General features: G+C 50.3%; 1 protein-coding gene across 3 annotated transcripts in view; it reads left to right on the plus strand.

Moving 5' to 3' along the window:
* RPH3AL (rabphilin 3A like (without C2 domains)) overlaps nucleotides 1-16,685 on the plus strand; it is a 51,553-nt gene that overhangs the window by 29,910 nt on the left and 4,958 nt on the right. The window contains exons 6-8 of one of the 3 annotated variants that reach the window (XM_075440567.1): nucleotides 2,702-2,815; nucleotides 3,269-3,451; nucleotides 10,315-13,207. In XM_075440567.1, coding sequence (XP_075296682.1) covers nucleotides 2,702-2,815; nucleotides 3,269-3,451; nucleotides 10,315-10,446 — 429 coding nt within the window. In that variant the 3' untranslated portion in view covers nucleotides 10,447-13,207. Of the gene's footprint in view, nucleotides 1-2,701; nucleotides 2,816-3,268; nucleotides 3,452-10,314; nucleotides 13,208-16,685 lie in introns of those variants that run through there. The other 2 variants (XM_075440566.1, XM_075440565.1) reach the window with 2 other exon arrangements.

The raw sequence follows: 16,685 nt of genomic DNA on the forward strand, positions 1-16,685 counted from the left end.
ACTGCTGGAGCACCAGATTTATGACTTCTGGGCTCTGGAAAGTGCCAGCAGAAGGTCTGGGAGCTTTGGGAGAAAAATTACCTTAAAGGGAAACATTGGTGCAGTGGGTAAAATACATTCTTATTGGCAGCAGAGGAAATGAGAGCAGACAGGGCTGCTCCTGCGGTGTGAGTGCCTCTGTGTCATTAATATTTTCCTCCTCTTGTGCTGATTCTCTCTGAACTGCTGAATGGCAGAAGGGAAGGCAGCTAAAGTCACCTCCACTGATTCACTGGGGCCTGCTCCAAATAAATCCTGACTTCCAGCATTTTTAAAGGATTTGTGGAGGAAGAAGCAGTTCTAAAGCAATGGATTTTATGAATCCAGGAAGCCAAAAAAGGATGATGACCAAGTGGCACGGGAGTGCATTTGCTGAGGGAATTGGGCATGGGATGGTCAGAATGATTCTCAGAGCTAAGATTTGGATTTTGTAGCAAAAAGCCTGGTATGTATGGGTTGTTATTAGCAGTATTTATATATAGTCCCCAACCTCTCCCACAGAGCTTTGGGGAAGTAGCGAAGCTGCCTTTAAGACAGCAAAGCCCAAAGCCAAACCTTTGCTCTGAGAACTCTTAGCCAGAAGTGCAGCCCCCCTGCTTGCAATGGGGCTTCGCTCTCTGCCCGGCTCAGCTCTGCAGCCGCTTTCCCTGCAGGTGAGAGGTCCTGGTTCTGATGGTGCCAGGAGGGGAAGGCTGGCGGCACAGGAGGAGCCGGTTCCCCGGAGGAAAAGCTGCGCAGGCAGCGAGGAGGGGGCCTGGCAGCCTGCCCACTGTGCAGTGCTTCCCAGCAGCACGGCGTTGCATGGGGAGCTGCCTGCCAGGGCAATTTCAATAACACTTTGCAATAATGCTGGCAGACAGCTTTAATATCCTCCGAGATGTTAACTCCAGAAAAATGTTATTTTAGGTATTAGGGTTTTTTTAATAAAATATTTTGTGTAGTACAGACGCTGCCTGAATACAGGAGTATCTGCAGAGGTCCTTGACAGAAATGTTTGACAGCTTGTGCTTGCCTGTGTGAGGGGGGGGGACACCCGTCCTCACGCCCTGGGCAGTGTTAAAGGGTTTGTAGTTCTGCGAACCACATGCAGTGAATTTTAGCACTGATGCGGAGAGATGAACTGGCAGCTCTCTTTGCTACCCCGTGGCTGTCGCCTTGCAGCAGCGCACCCATGTCCCTCCTGCGCCTGGCAGCACCGTGAGGCTGGACACCATGACTGACAGTGCGGGGGCAAAGGGTTTCTTCAGCAGCAGAACAGGGAGCTCATTTCTCATATAAACGTGAGCTTATAAGTGCGTCGTAATGAATGTGAAGAAATACTTGGGGCTTCCTTTTTCTGCAGTAGAGGCGGTAAGTTGCAGCGTTGCCTACTCTGTGTCCCACGTGAGCCAGTATTGTACTTTCCATCGGAAACTGTGACCCACTGTTTGAAATGGCTGCTGAGCTGCCAGGAGAGCTGGTATCTGCATTGGTCAGGTGGAGAAATGCTGTAGGTGCAATCCCTCAAACAAAAGACAGCTGATTTCCCATTACCTTCTTCCTCAGCCCCATCATTTCTGCTCTGAGATCAGGCCATTGCAAAAACCCAGGAGATGGAAAAACACCTTTTTTTTTTCATCCAGAGCAGCTGGCAGTCGAGTTATCTTTTACACTGGTATAAGCAGGAGAGGTGCTTGCATAATTGCATGGAAAAGTGGAAACAACCTGCCAATTTGAGGAGTTGTGTCTGGCAAAATGAAGCTCATTCAGCTCTTGTGGAAACTATGGAGGGTGGAAAGCAGCAGGATTAGGGCCAGAACTCAGGGAGAAAAAAAATGAAGAATAAAAAGTGGTCTTGAAATGGAGGAACCGTCTCCTTGGGGAAGAGGAGTGACCCTTGCCTTTTAAGACTTGGAGGCATAGGAGTAATACAGTTCTGGGCAGTGCGCTGATAGGGATGAGTTTCTGCTGAATGGATGATGAGCTAATAAGGCTGGTTCTTCATGTAATCGCTGCAGGACTTTTTTATTTGATGTGCTCAGTATTTATCTGGTGTTTTCCTGAAAGATCCTGGAGCCTCCACAGAGGCCCTGCTGCACTCGAAATGTGACTTGGAGGAAGCCAATCCCTCTCCCCACATTGCTCAAATGTGGATGTTCTTATGGTGGAGCTGGGACCCCTCTACCAGCAGCTGAGCAGGCACCAGCCTTGTATCCAGCCCAGCCCTTAACATGTCACTTCTGTGTGGGAGACAGCAGATGGCATGAGGAGGGGGCTCGCTGGCGTGCCGACCTGAGGGCCAGCCGTGCTGCGGGGCTCTCAGCTTTGCAGCAAGGAGCTTTGGGAGCAAAGCGTGGCACAGGAGCGGTGTGGTCCCCATGGTCGTGGTCAGGTTTGGGAGAGAAGCACTGGTGGTGTGTGTGTCTGCTTCAGGTGCTGGCATCGCTGCAGTGCATGTGGCGGAGTTATAAATCGTCTGTAAAAAAGTAAAAGCACGTCATATTTGAGAGGAACAGCGGTGGGAGAACTGCAGGTCGGGCTCCTTTTGGAGAGGGAGAACGTGATCAGCAAGTCAGCATTTGTTGATGTTTTATTTGGATCCATGTGGCACCCTCTTTGGTAAGTGTTATGAACATTGTGAATACCTGTCTCTCTCCTCTCCTCCCCCCGATCTTTTCTGCAGTGGTTTCCAGCGACAGTGAGAGCGACTCGGAGTTCAGTTCCTCCAGCCTGGACGACAAGCCCTTGCCTGCGGGGTCAAAAAGCTCACAAGGCAGAAAGCACCGAGCAGGACTGGGTGAGGAGTTGGTGGTGTTCCTTGTGCCTGGGGGGTGGGAAGTGTAAAGTGCTTGAACGTTCGGCTCGTGGTACTGTGGGTTTTGGCTCAGCCGCGTGCCTGCCCTGCGCTGGTGCAGCCCACTGGCTGTAGCTGTGCCGGGTGAGGATCCGGTCCTGTCTCAATGGAACAGTATCAATAGGTCAAACTGGTGCTGGGTCGCTACGTTGTCCCTGCGGCTGGGAGCTGTTGCCGACCACCTGGCAGCACACCTCTGGCCAACTCCTCACTCCTGACTTTATAGCACAGGAATCACCAGTGCCATTTTAGGAGCAGAGCATGGGAACTGGGTTTTGACCCTGCTTCTGAGGTTGTCTGGCTGGGAGCGGGGAGGCTGCTGCTCTCTCAGAGCCTGGCCCGGCATCTGCACCCACTTCTCCCTCCCACAGCAGCATCTCTGTTGTGTCCCTGCAGCACCTATTGGGGAACCCAGCCAGACCATGGGCAGGGTGCTGGGGAGCACCCATTCCCATGCCTTCTCGGGGAGCCACAGCAGCCTGGGCAGCGAGCAGGGGGCTGCCCTCAGTGCCACGGAGAGCTGCCAGAGCGACCAGCCGGCGGACGGGCGCGACAGTGATGTTGGCGTCAGAGCACCTGGTGAGCTGAACCTCCTCTCCGGGCAGATCCATGCCTTTGGGGCTGACTTCCTTCGAAGCGCAGCTTTCTCAGAGGCACACCTGGCAAAGCTGTGGCCTGGGATCCCCTTTCCCTGCTGCTTTTCTCATGGCAGGTGCTGTCACAGCATTACAGCGCACTCCTTCCCTCTTCCCCATGTGCAGAATCTATTCTACAACATGAGTAATCGTCTGGGGTGGGAGCTGCCTACACCCACCCCTGAGAGCAGCCATAGCCTGGGTCTGTCCCCCTGCAAAGGCCCGGAGCTCCTGTCTGCCCTGCAGAGGCAACAGGACAGATTGAGCTTGTACTGAAGCAAAGCAGAAGTTCAGCAGCTTTATGAGACTGAATAAAAATTTTCCTCATGTTAGATGGCTCTTAAAGCCAAGCATGGCTCTTCCCAGAACTCTGCAGTGCAAAACAAACAAAAAAAATTGTTCCCCCTCAACAGCCTTGGAACAATTAAGTGACTGTGAGAGCAGAGGCTGCTATCACATCTGATCTTGAGCAGCAAGAACACATTTGCATCTCTTTCAGCTGCGGTTCCCGCTAATCTATTCAATAACCCCTTAAGTTACCGTTTAGCGCTGCTCCCTCCAGAGTGTTCCTGCCGCCCTGTGAACTGCCACTCCTTTTGTTCCTGAGCCTGTTGTGTGCTGTGCATGCTGAGGCGTAAATTGGATTAGAGAGAGCAGGTTTATCCTTTAGCGCACCACAGAGTCATAGTCCCCCTCCCCACGCTTCCTGCTAGAAATAGCCAGCACAGAATTGTTTCTCTGCTCTTCCCTCCCTTCCCAGGTTTCAGAGATTTGCAGTTTTCTTTAGTTTTCACAAAGCAAATGAGTGCTACTTGTGCTCTGTCCATCGTCTCTGGTTTATAGTGCTGCCCCGGACTGGCTTTATTTTCAGCCTGTGTTGGCTGTGGCTGATTCCCATTGTGTGTTGGCTCTGCAGCCCACCGGAGCGGAGCACGGGTTGTTCTGCAGGGTTGAAGCGAGTGGTGGTGGACAGTGAGTGTGACCCCCTGGGTGCCTTTTCTGCTGGTGCTACGTGGCCATGCTGAAGTCTGGATGGATGCACGCCTGGACGGTGTGTTTGTACAGTGCTTAGCACTTTGGAGCTTTCCTGCCAGCTGTTTGAACTAACTGCTGCCTGGCCACGACAGTGCAAACAATATCTCACTGGCAGAAAATGCCTTTTTCCTGCTAAAAAACTCATATGCAAAGCTTGGCACAAGGGGTCAATGCTTTCCACTGAGACCTCTCCTTGCTAGGCTGGAGAGAGCTAAAAATGACAGGCAGCATGGACATATATTTAAAAAATGAAAACTACAGTGATCTCATGAGCCCAGTTAAAATAGTCCCTGGGATGTGGAGAGGATCCTGCTAAGGAGAAGGTTAAGCCAGGTTGGCTGACTAGAGAATATCTGTAAAGACCTTTGTTACGTCTGGGGTCGTTTATTTCCCAGTCTTCCTGCAGAAGGGGCTGCTTTGCTCAGATGTGGTGCTGGCAGCAGCGAGTGCCTGGGCAGGAGGGTTCTGTGTTCCCCAGAGCCGGGGCAGAGAGAGGCAGGGAGACAGCAGCAAGTATTTCTGCTCGTGTGTGCTGGAGGGGAATGAAGCCGGTGGTGGTTGCAGTTGGCAGGCACAGGCTTGGGAACTGGTGGAGGGTGGCAGCGGGCAGCGTTCTCTGTGCCGTGTCACGTCAGGGAACCAGCCACCAGCCAAGCACCCGCCTGGGCCGGGGAGTTCTGTGGGCTCGCAGGGAGCTGGGTGAGCTACCCCCTTCCTCCAAGACCTGTGGCCACAGGAGGTGGCGGGGTGGGCTGCAGAGCAGCTGGCCTGTCTTCAGCCTGTCCTGTGCCGGCATTAGACCTGACACTCCTTTCTGCAGCGTGGGTGCTGGCAAGGGCTGGTGTGTCAGCCTTTGAGACTCTACCAAAGGTCTCTGCAAGGAGGCAAAGCTGGAACCTGAGCGTGTTTTGGGAGGCCTGTGGTGTGCCTGTGTTGTGTTTGCCACAGCTGTATGCGCTGTCCCACAGTGGGGGTCGTCACAGCATTTCCAGGTGGGGAGGGGAGAAGGAGAGTGGCTTTGTTTTCCTGCTGATGTGTTTGGGATGTGGCCTTGCCTCTGTGCAGTGAGTGAGCGGCAGGGATGAGCGTGGTCAGCGTTTGATTACTCTGAGAGCACTTAACGTGCCCAGCTGGAGAGACGCTGCCGTGATGTGATCTGTGCAGCAAACTACCAGCAATCACGATCCATTACGTATGAATTTAGTAATCAGCATTGTGCAGCGATACGGCTCGCGTCACCCTGCGTGCTGTGCAGCTCCCTAGCAGGTGGGTTGAGCAGACCAGACATCCAGGAGTCCACTGAATGCCCCATGGCAAGAGCAGAAATAAAGGGAAGTGCAAAACTGGCCCTGTGGTCCCCAAGGCAGCCTCCTGCTCTGCAGAGGGGTTCGTGTGCTCTGGGATACTGCAGGTCTGGGGCGTAGAAATGGTGGGAGCCTCGCAGCAAGTGGCAGTGCCTCTCCCCATCTTAATTAATTAGAGCTTTGTCTGTGAGGGGCTTTACACCGTGGCTCCCTCTGGATGCCACTGTCTGCCAGAAAGCAGAGTCTGCTCCTGCTGTTTCATCTCTTCAGAGAGCGGTGGAGGTGCTGTGTGCTGTGTGTCGAGGCTGGCAGAACTCTTTGCTGCATCTCCCTGCCTGTGGGACAGCCCCTGCGCTCCGCTCTGATCTGAGCGAAGAGCAGAGCAGGGGCAAAGATCCTTTCTCCTTTAAACTGCGGATCCTCCGTTGCGGAATGAGGACTTTAAAGGGTGATTTTTGTATAGCTTTTCTGAAAGGCTCTGAAACTTTGTAGCGCTGTGCTGGGAGCAATTTTTGCTTCATATTAGCACCTCAGGTGTTGTTCTACCAGTGACTTTCTTTTCTCTTCTTTTTCTCACCTCTGCTCTAATTCCGCTCTCAAGTGTGACTTTGCAGAACACTTTAGCATCCTTAAATCCCAGGCCACAGCCAGAACAGGGAATTAGAGAATGGTGCTGCAAATGCAGCTGCTCTCATAGTCCTTAGCTCTTTAAGCCTGAAGGCCAAGATGACAGCATGGTTGTGCGGCCAAGGGAAAGCAAGGAGCTATTAAGAAGAGTTTGTAGGTTTCCAGTGTGTTGCTCCGGCTGGGGTTTGGTGAGGCAGATCATGAAGCCTGGGGTTTGTCATAAAATGACTCATTGTCAGAGCTGCATTGGGATTTAGGCAACCTCAGCCCATGAGAGAAAGTTGCAGAAGAGAGTGGTGAGTTGAGAGGCTGCCAATTTTTTTCTTTTATTTTTTTTTTTTACCACCTGCTTTCAAACCTTCTCAAAAGCATCATTTTCTGAGGGTCTGGTGTTGTTTCTTCTTCTGAAGCTCCAGTTTCTGGAGGTGCCCACTCTGACGTGGTAGCTGTCGAGAGGAAACTCATGCAGTGGTTTTCCTGGAGAATGTTTTATCCTAAAGAGAATGAAATTTGGACACAGGACAGAAGCGCAATCTTTCTTTTTCCCGTTGTTTGCCTGTAGCTAGGGAGGTCTCACCTTGTTCTGGCTGTACAGTTGATATGTTAAGTGAAAAAAGCATAAAATCCTCCCTATTGTTAATTATGACATTTTTCTTAAAGAGAATATTAAACAGAATTAAACAAAGAAATCATCAGTATCTTACAGTGGTTTTCATTAGCCAATGGAGAGCTTTAAATGGAGATCACATCTTTGAGCTTAGACCTGGCTGCTGCAGGGGGTAAAATGAGACCAAAAGGCATCTCTCGGATCAGTAGCGAGTTCTACTGTGGTGCGTCCCAGTTAATGGGGCCCTCATTGTCTTCTGAGGACCTTGTGAAAGGAACAGGTCAATGCTGTTTGGTATTCCGTGGGTCACCTGAACAGCCTACCCATAGGGGATGGTGAGTGAGCTTGGCACGGGCTGTGGGGCTGGGGAAGGCTCTAATTTGTGCTTAAAAGAAGAGGTCTGAGAAACAGCCGCAAGACAAGCTAATGAATGAGTAGCATACATCTGAGTGCAAATCACAGTCTCCCCATCTCTGCTCGTTTGCCAATGTGTTGTCTAAATCATTAATACTTAAAGAGCGGTACAGCAGCTGGCAGTTAAACAGAGCCACGTTAAACAGTGGTGTTGCTGAGTCTGGGAGCTGAGATGATGATGGCAGCGCCTGGTGGGGTATAAGAAACGCTGTGGCTGGCAATCGCAGGGTGAGGCTGGCTGGAAGGACCTCCAGAGGTCAGCAGGTCCAGCCTGAGCCCTGCTCCCGGGGTGCTGAAGCGGTAGCTTCTGGATACCTGCCTTTGGCTGCTCGCTTTGAGGCTGTCATGCTGGGAGAGGCTGAGCGGAGCTGAGACAAGGGCCTGGAGCTGAGGGAGATGGGCAGGAAATGCTGCTTCTGGCTCTCTTAATTTGGTGAGATTTATGCCCCGTCTTTCAAGATTTGATTGGCTTTAGAAATGAGGTGGTGTCACTCTCGCTGTGGCTCAGTGCCTCCCTGGCTGGAGTAGGCATCAACTTTTGCTCATAAATATGCAAGCTGTTAATACATGAGACAGGCAGAGCCATTCTGCATTATTTTCATGGCAGGAAATTCTCAGGGCATCTTTGAAGTTAACACATTAACTTCTTTTTTTTTCTTCCCTTCTGTTTCTCAGATGTCTGGTTTGCTCCCTCAGGGACGATGAGGAGGTAACATTTTGCTTCAGTGGGCCTAACTACTCGATTCCATGTAGGAAAAAAAATTGTCCTAACAGTAATTAGTCTCCAAATCAGATCATAATTTCTTTAATGACTTTCTTCCTGGCAGTCTTTGGGGAGGTGACTTTTGTTTTCCTGCGTTTGGTGAGAAAGTTGCTTAAACATTTTCAGACTGCTCGCTCCCTTATCCCTGTGAGCTGCAGCTGAACAACGTAGTCTTCCAGGGCTGGCTTTGCAGGAGGGTGGAAAAGGTGGGCAACCACGCGAGAGAGCTCTGCTCGCAACCCCTGCTCTTCCTCCCTCTGCCTTTGGCCTCTGCCTGCACAGGATAGGAAGGAGGAGGGGGTCAGATGTAGGGGAGAGACCCACACCCAGCCCTCTCCTCTCCAAGCCTCTGCCGCTCGCACTGGCTGCCCCATCAATCCTTGAGCCCCGCTGTTTGCCCCCCTTTGCTCAAAGCTTGCTGCCACTGCCACAGGATTGAGTTTTCCTGCTGCCAAGGAGGATGAGTAGTGCCTCTTCCACGAAGTGCAAAAATTGAATTGTGCCTTCATGGCTGAGGAGCTTTGAGCTGTCTCTGCCTGCTCATATTGGTACTGCAGAGTACTGAAAGGTCCTGCTGTATTTATAAATAAAACATGTCTTCGGGTAGTGACAGCGTTAGGAAATGATTCAAGGTTTGCATTCTACACACAATGCATTTGTAAATATGAACTGCAGAAGAAGCATAAGCCCCATTCTGTGTTTTATGGAATTAAAATATTTTTGTCCTCAACTGGTAGAACCAAAACATTTTCAGCTCTTTTAAAGTCCGCCTTGAAGTTAAGTGAATAAAGGCTCGAGTATCTAAAAAAGAAATTACTTTCACTATTTCTGTCATTCTTTATGGAGTTTTAAATTGAAGACTTTTTCCTTGAAAATAGAGGAGTGACAAAGACTCATTCTCTTGCCTCTTTCACTCAATATATCTGGAAACAAGTCTGCTGCTGAGGATGAAACTCTTATTTTTGTGCCTTCTTTCACGTTGCAGAGGTCTGTGCTTTGGTCTTTGATCAAACCACCTGTCTGGCCTCCTGCCCCCCCATGTCCTTAGACTTATTCTCTGCCCTTTGCAATGCGTTTACTCCTCGCGCCTCCAACTTTCTATTCAGCATTTTACACAAAGCACTGAGGGCAATAGTTGATGTCATCTTTCAAAACAAAGCATAAAGGAAAGAGCATGGGAAGTCAGTAATACAGAAGTTAAAAGCCTGGATTTTGGAGCCTTTGTCAACACATTGAGAGGTTTTGTGGCTCGGGAGGTTATCTTTCAACTGGGATGCCGGACAGTAGCTGGTGGGAGGAATTTTCAGGACTTCCTGTGCCTTGAACATTTCACCTGAACGCGGTGACTGGAAACATCCCTGTGCTTTCTCCAGGAGTCGATGTAATTTGTGTCCCCTTCAGTTCAGAGAAAGGGGAGAGAAGTTAGTGCTGAAACACTGCTGCCGTAGAGCTCTTCACCTTGCCAGCCCCGCTTTCACCCCACATGCTGGAAACAGCATGTCCCAGCAGACCCGGAGTTTCGCCAGGGGCTGCTGAAGTGGTGAGCTCAGGTTCGTGTAGTCAGCATGAGCCAGAGAGCTTCTGCAGCAGAGCCTTGCTGTCCTGCGCCCATCTCCGGCCGTGAGGAAGGGCCACGTTCTGCCGTGGCTCCTGTCCACGGCCCAGGCACGTGGAGGGCAAGGACGTGGAGGACCTGCTCTGTGGCATGTGGGTGCAGTCACCAGTTTGCAAACCTCTGAGAGCTGAGGCTTGGCTTGCTGTCTGACTTGGCCCTTTGAGGGAAGCGTGTACCAGAGGACCAGATCTAGCAGTACAACTCCTCCTTTCTCCGTCTTTGCCCATTTCTTTCCCCTGTCTTTTCTTTCTTTAATAAAATTTAATGGGCCTTGACTGCTGACAGAGTGTGGAGTAATGATGCATAGACATTCTCTTCATTATTAGTTTTAGGAAGCTCTTAAAACAGCACTGAGTATATAAAAGCAATGTAAAATAACTTTGTCAAGTCTCTCCACTTCACTGCTTTCCAAACAAAACTTTTGTCTGTATGTATTTTGAAGGCAAACGGTGCGTCCACACCAGAACACGATGCTGACAGCTGTGAAGATGGAGCTGCTTTGCCTGGATCCAGTGCTTGCCCCTTGCTCACTCCTGCAGACCTCACTCCAGACAGCGACTGCTGCCGGTGGTGACTTTATGATGCTGGCTCTTGCACAGGCGTTAGCAACACGATGGCACTTGGGAAAGCACCTGCCTGTCCTCCCTGCCTCACTGACCTGGTTGATGGTTTGGTCTGGTTTCCCCTTCTGCTGACTGACAGGCACTTTGGGGTGCTGCTTGGAGAGGGGTGCCATGCCGTGTGGTGCTACTGTGGGGTCCAGACCTGTGTCTGTTGGAAGGGGCACACAAAGTGCTCACTGGAACTGAAGAAGTGTGTGCTGCCTTCGCTGATCCCGGTTTGCCGAGCCCAGTCCTGGGTTCAGCTGCTGGCTTCACAGTCTTCAGGAGAAAGGGAAATTCACCCCTACGTCCCTGAAATAGGCTGTGAGGAGACCACAGCCCTTCTACTGCTTCTCAGCCCAGGGAGGAATTTCCCCTCTGTGGACCCCAAGGGTGAGACCGGGTCTTCGATTTACACTTGACTCCCATGGGCCCAGGGTGTCACCCCTTGTGTTTCTTGTCATCGTTGCTCTGGTTTGAGTTGGTACGAGTTTGGTGGGGGCATCCTGAATCAGCTGGGGAAGCTGTGCTCCCGTTCACGTCCACTGAGGTCTCTCTGTGGTAGGGCTGTCTGCTCGGGGAGACACATCAGTTAGGAAAGAAACACTCAGAGAAGTTTACTGTGAGTTTTTCGGTCCTCCTGGCTGTGCACTGTCCTGTGTGTCCTGTGGTGAGGATGATGCTTTGGCACTGGGGTTGTGCGCAGTGTGTGTGTGCTGCAGCTCCTGGTGGGAGAACGCCCACCACCCCACGGCCCAGCTGCCTGCCTTCATGTGCCCCGATCGGATAAAAGCTTTCAGATTACTTTGTCTTGTTAAGCTCTGCCGATTCTCCTCCCACATGCACACCCTGGCATCTCTTGCATGAGCAGGGGCCTTTGTTTTACCTTTCTCCTGCAAGTGTTGAGCATCTGTGTGACTGTGATGGTGTCATCATGAGTCAGGTTGTAGAAAGCTGTGTGCCGCAGTCCTGCTAATTCTCCAGGATGGACAATTTCCCTCCAAGGCATGACAGATGAGAAAAATCAAATTACCTGACATCTCTAGAGCAATTAGATCGTTGAAGGGTTGAATAAAACCCACACTAGGCAAGTAGGAGTCGATAGATTTTTATTAAATGCTTTGGATCTGACCTGTCTTCTGCTGAAGAACCAAGGATTCCAAAAAGTTCCCTCTGAAATCATAGATTTGTGCTTGTTAATGTTGCCCTTTTCCCTCAGTTATTACTCTTCTGTTCTCCTTAGCTGCTGGGTGTTTTGTGCGCATGTAGTATATGCTCTTACAAATGGCTGCAGTATGAAGATAAATGAGATTGGGTGCTGGAACGCTCTAGCAGAAGATCAGAAATCAATCCTTGACTTTCTAAATGAACATGGTCTAACAGAGGACCATTCCCTCACTGCTGTTCCAGCCAATGTGCTATGGCAAGTTCCTGAGAAAATCCTTCCAGCTCTCCCTCCATGAGCTGTTTCTGCCCCTTTAAAAATGAAAACAAAACCTTTGGATAATGTGGGCTCTTTGAGGTGGCATAAAGGGAAACCACTGAACGTGGGCTTCACAACTTCAGTGTTGAAGAGAGCAAGGGTTGAGGTTGTTCTCCACTGAGGGATACTTTGTTTTGTGGTCTGTGTTGTTTAAACCTGGCCATGGAGACTTGACCAGCTGCACCTCTGAAAGGGGTAATGCCACAATCATTAGCTGTTTCTTTTCAGTAAATCCAGAAGTCAGCTTTTGCTGAAGTGCCGGTATGATTTCAGAGCTGAAGTCATGCTGTTTCTTCTGAGAGCTGCAGGGTCTTCAGTTTCAGAAGTGTTTTGCCACTAAAAAAGTCCTGTCTTTCCTTGGAGCTTTTAACAGTCCTACTGAGGCTGTCTTGCTCGCGCTTTCATTACTGCAGTGCCTCAGACAGGCTGGCCTGACAGCCTGACCTAATCCTTCAGAAGAAGAAGGGTAAAAGACACTTAATAATTGACTCAGTTTTCTTTGAACCTGTTACTTTCTCATCAAAAACTCTACACTGAGTTGGAAAGAGTTTTTAAAATTGAGCATGTCATTTCTAACTCTTCTTGTGTTTCTTGTGCTTCGTTCCTAGGCAGTGCAGGCAGGTCGGTCGTGTTTTCACCCCCAGCCTCGCTTCTTAGGGCCGTTTACAACACTGTGGGTTGCCAGCTCTGCACAGGAATGTGGTAATCCTTGCTGGCTTACTGTGCCACTTCGAGGCATGAGTTTGATTTTTAACTTGGACTAGGTTTTATAAAACACTCTTGGAGACAAGTTTGGGACTGCTCTTTTACCAGTGAGATTGAAAATCTTAGTTTCTTACCTCTATATTTTACCTCCATGGAGTAATTCCACCTGAGTTTGAACCAGAACCATTCAGTCACCTATGGAAAGGCTCCTTTTGGGTCAAGGGAAGGATCTAGCCCAGGAGAACGTCATCTCCCACACATGAATGTGATAGAGGAACATCCACAGCTCTGTGCACGTATTTTCTGTTAAAGACCACTTTTCTTTTTGTTGCGTCTCTTGGTTGTGTTTTTTAGCTTTGGTTGGAATATTATCCAAAACCTGTACCAGTTGACTGCCTGTTTTGTTGGCTTAAGGCCGGCAAGAAGGGCTCAGAGAAGAGTGCTCAGTCTGCTCTGGTCGTTTGTGTTTCTTTTTATTATTTTGTTGTTCCTGTCTCCATCCCTTACGACTTTTATGTAGTGTTTTACTACTGGAAACAATAAAGCTTTGGCTCAATAACAAATGCTTACCATTCTTGAAACAGTAAAAAGTTTTTTCCATTCCCAGGTTGCAGATACTTTCCAAATCCTTGGGCTGGCTCCAGCGAGGAAGGAAAATAATCCAGCCAGTGGAATGGTGATTCACGCGGCTGAAGCGTAATTGAATTCTGCACTGGAAAGTTGTCTTTTGTCTTGCCCCTCTTTGGTACCTTGTGCTGGCCATGGCAGGGGACACAGGTCTGTTCTTCAGCCCCTCTGTGAAAGGTTTTCTGTGTTGTAACCACTAAGCATAAAGCAGCACCGCTTGTCATTCTGTCAGGTGCTGTCTCCACGACCTCCCAAGGTTTGTCACTCGCTCCGGTTTGACAGTCGGGGTCCATTTATCTCTGCCGACAGAGAAGCGTCTCCGCGTTGTTTGCCGAGCGTGTGCAGCCCTGGCTGCTCTGCGTTCCCTTCCACTCGGCATTCAGCTTCAAGGTTTCAAATGGCTTTTTAATCTGTTTTTGCCTTTCCCATTTTAAAAGTGCCTTGATAATTGCTCTTGGGATTGTTTTGCTGGGGAGCTGCCGTTAGTCCAAGGATGGAGCATGTCAAGGACTAACCACCTCTACGTTGTTCCTTCCCCCCTCCGCTTGCCATGACAACAACCAATGTATGGGAAAGTCGACTGCAGGATCTCTCTGAATCAAAAACACTGTCCATGAATTGCCAAGTTTCCATGTTTGCTTTTTACAGCTGTAGTTTGAGGGGAAAGGGGATGCTTTCTCTGTAGGAACCATGCATAGCAGTTGAACGTAGCTGAAGCAAATGGGCTACCAGCTGGTGTTTAGACAGTGTGTTTCTGGCCATTACCGAATCGGAAAGCGAAAGCCCTGGACTATCAGCTGGAGCGCTTGGACGGTAACACAAAATGGCAGATAATATCTGCAGATGGCTGAAGTTTATTTGTAAAATAAAACTTAGCAGCAGTTGCTCTTCTCTGCTCCTCACCATCCCTCCCATAAGATATTTCCTTCCAGGGAAGAGGGCTGGTGGCAGTGGTGTCTCACCAGCCCACCTCTCCCATTGCTTTGTTCCTGTCGCGTTGCAGACTGCTCTTCCGATCATAACGCCTTGTTTCTGCAGATGGGTGAGATTGAGGGAGAGTTCAGGCAAGATTTTTAGGAGAGCCGATGCTGCAATCAAATAATGAGACTTTCAGCAGGCACAAGCTGGCAGGTGATGGGTAAGCATCTTGTGGAAAATTTGTATTTTGAGCTGGTCATTCAGATTCCTTCCTGACCATTGATGCTTATTAGCAGTATATTCGGGTAGCGCTAGAAATACCTGCGATACTTGAGAGGCACGACAAGATGGGGTTCTTGCCATGTAGCTCCATGGCAGTGCAGACGGGAACACGATGTGTGCTGCCTGCCAGTGCCGTGTGGCAGCACCCACGGGCAGCCGCGCACATCCTCGTACACCCCTGCCCTGCGCCCCTCTCCCTGCAGAAATATCTCCTCTTGTCATCTTCGTGGCAAAACGTGAAAGGAGCCAGCCCAGCCCCACGGCTGGTGTAGCACGCTGCTGCTGGCCTGTGCCGCACTGCCGAGCGGTCCCTGGGGATGCCTGCACAGCACCCCAGGGTGCTGCTCTGATCAGTGCCTGGGAGCTGCACCTACGAGGGGCGAATTCAAATCCCCTCAAGGTGGAGGGCTGTACACATTCACCTTTGTGCTTTGCAGGGATTGTCTGGGTTGGAAGGCATCTGTTGCATTTCTTTCCACTGATTTCTGTCTGGCACTGGAAGCTGTTTGTGAAATCTTGGAGGGATTATTGCTCTTGTTTTCCCTCTCTGGAATGAGTGGCTCTACATGATGTATTCATATTTTGCCAGGAAGGATGGAATTGTGGTTTTAAAGTATTTTTGTTGTGGACTGTATCAGTTTAACAGCAACTGTTGTGCTCGGAGCCGTCTCTCAGCCCCCAGCTATATGCCATTTCCTCTCAGGTGCTTCCCCGTTACTCGGGAGTTGACCAAATGCAGCAAACGGGCATCACTGCCTCCCTTTCTCGTCAGCTCTCCTACCAGCCTAATCACAGTCAGCAGTTATTATCTGGGGCTGGAAACTTCCTGCTAATCACAGCCTTGTCAGGGCCATCTGGGCAAGGGGTGCTGGCAGAGACAGCTTCCCCCTCCTGAGCAGGAATGATTTCTGCTTTCAGAGGTGGCTCTGAGTAATTATCACAGGACTGTGGATGTTTTTAATAGTTTGCAGTTATATACCTCTGCTCCGGCTGCCCTGACACGTCACTGGCAGGCAGCACACATCGTGTTCCCTCATGTGTGGGAGCTGCCCTGGAGCAGCTAATTTCTGGGCTCGGTTTTGGGGGCTGGATTTGGGAGCTGGGTGGAGAGATCGCATCTCTGAGACCGGTCCTTGCTTTGCAGGGCTGCCCTGCTTTGTAGCGACAACCCTGCACAGCATCCCCCAGCTCAGCTGCTGGCGCTGGCTCTGTGCTGGAGATTTCTGAGGCTCATTCACCCCCAAAAGAGTCCTCAGACTGATACATACCCAGCCCCTGGATGGGGACAGCAGCTGGATCACTGAGAGCGGCTGAGCCCAGCATTATTATTTTTTCTCCTGGTAAAGCCAAGCTCAAGAGATCTCGGTGAACAGCTGAGCCCTGCTGCGGGAGAGCAGGGGGCAGGATCTGGGCCCTGGGTGAGCAGTCATCAAGCCGCTGACAGGACGGACCTTCATCTTCAAATGACACTCATGCAAAATTAAACTCCTCCAAGGAATCACACCATGGCCATTAAAATGGTGCCTTGGAGGACAGAAAAATAAACGGAGAAACGCAAATTAGGGATATAAATCTTTCTGGCTATGCCTGGGAGGTACCTGTTTAATTAGCGTCATTGAGCAGCCTTGATGTAGTAAGTGCTAAGTAGGAAATTTGCCAAATTTTCCCTGTTTTGACAGCAGGTGACTTGTGTTCTGTTTGAATTTCCACCTTGTGATTGTTTTTCTGTACTTGTCGGAGTTGCTGTGTTGTCTGTAGCATGAGGAATTAGCTGCTGTCACCAGGGCTAATCAGATGCCACTGCACTGGGGAGGAGCTGCCCGCAACGTCCTGCCTGAGCCCTCTGCGGTCATGGACGTCTTTGCATCTAAGGCCTAAGGGATTACAAAGCTATTTAAACAAAGTATTGTGTGGTAGAGTTAATGTGTTTAATCATGTTTTTTGGTTCCTGTCCTCCTGGGGTACAGAGGTCACTCACCCCATGACAATTTTAAAAGAAGGGCTCTTCTCCCTGCTGCGTTGGAGGGAGGACAAGCTCTGTTCCCTGCAGAGAACTCAGCCACACGTGGCCGGGATACAAACCCAGCCCCTCTCCAAGGGGCTGAACGCGAGGGCTGCTCCACATCGTGTTGCAGTGAGCTGCTCAGGCTTCTCTGCACTGCTTCCAGTGCTGCCTCGGTGAGTCAGGACCTGTGG

This window comes from Opisthocomus hoazin, chromosome 20 (genome assembly GCF_030867145.1).
Source record: "Opisthocomus hoazin isolate bOpiHoa1 chromosome 20, bOpiHoa1.hap1, whole genome shotgun sequence".
NCBI classification, from domain to species: Eukaryota; Metazoa; Chordata; class Aves; order Opisthocomiformes; family Opisthocomidae; genus Opisthocomus; species Opisthocomus hoazin.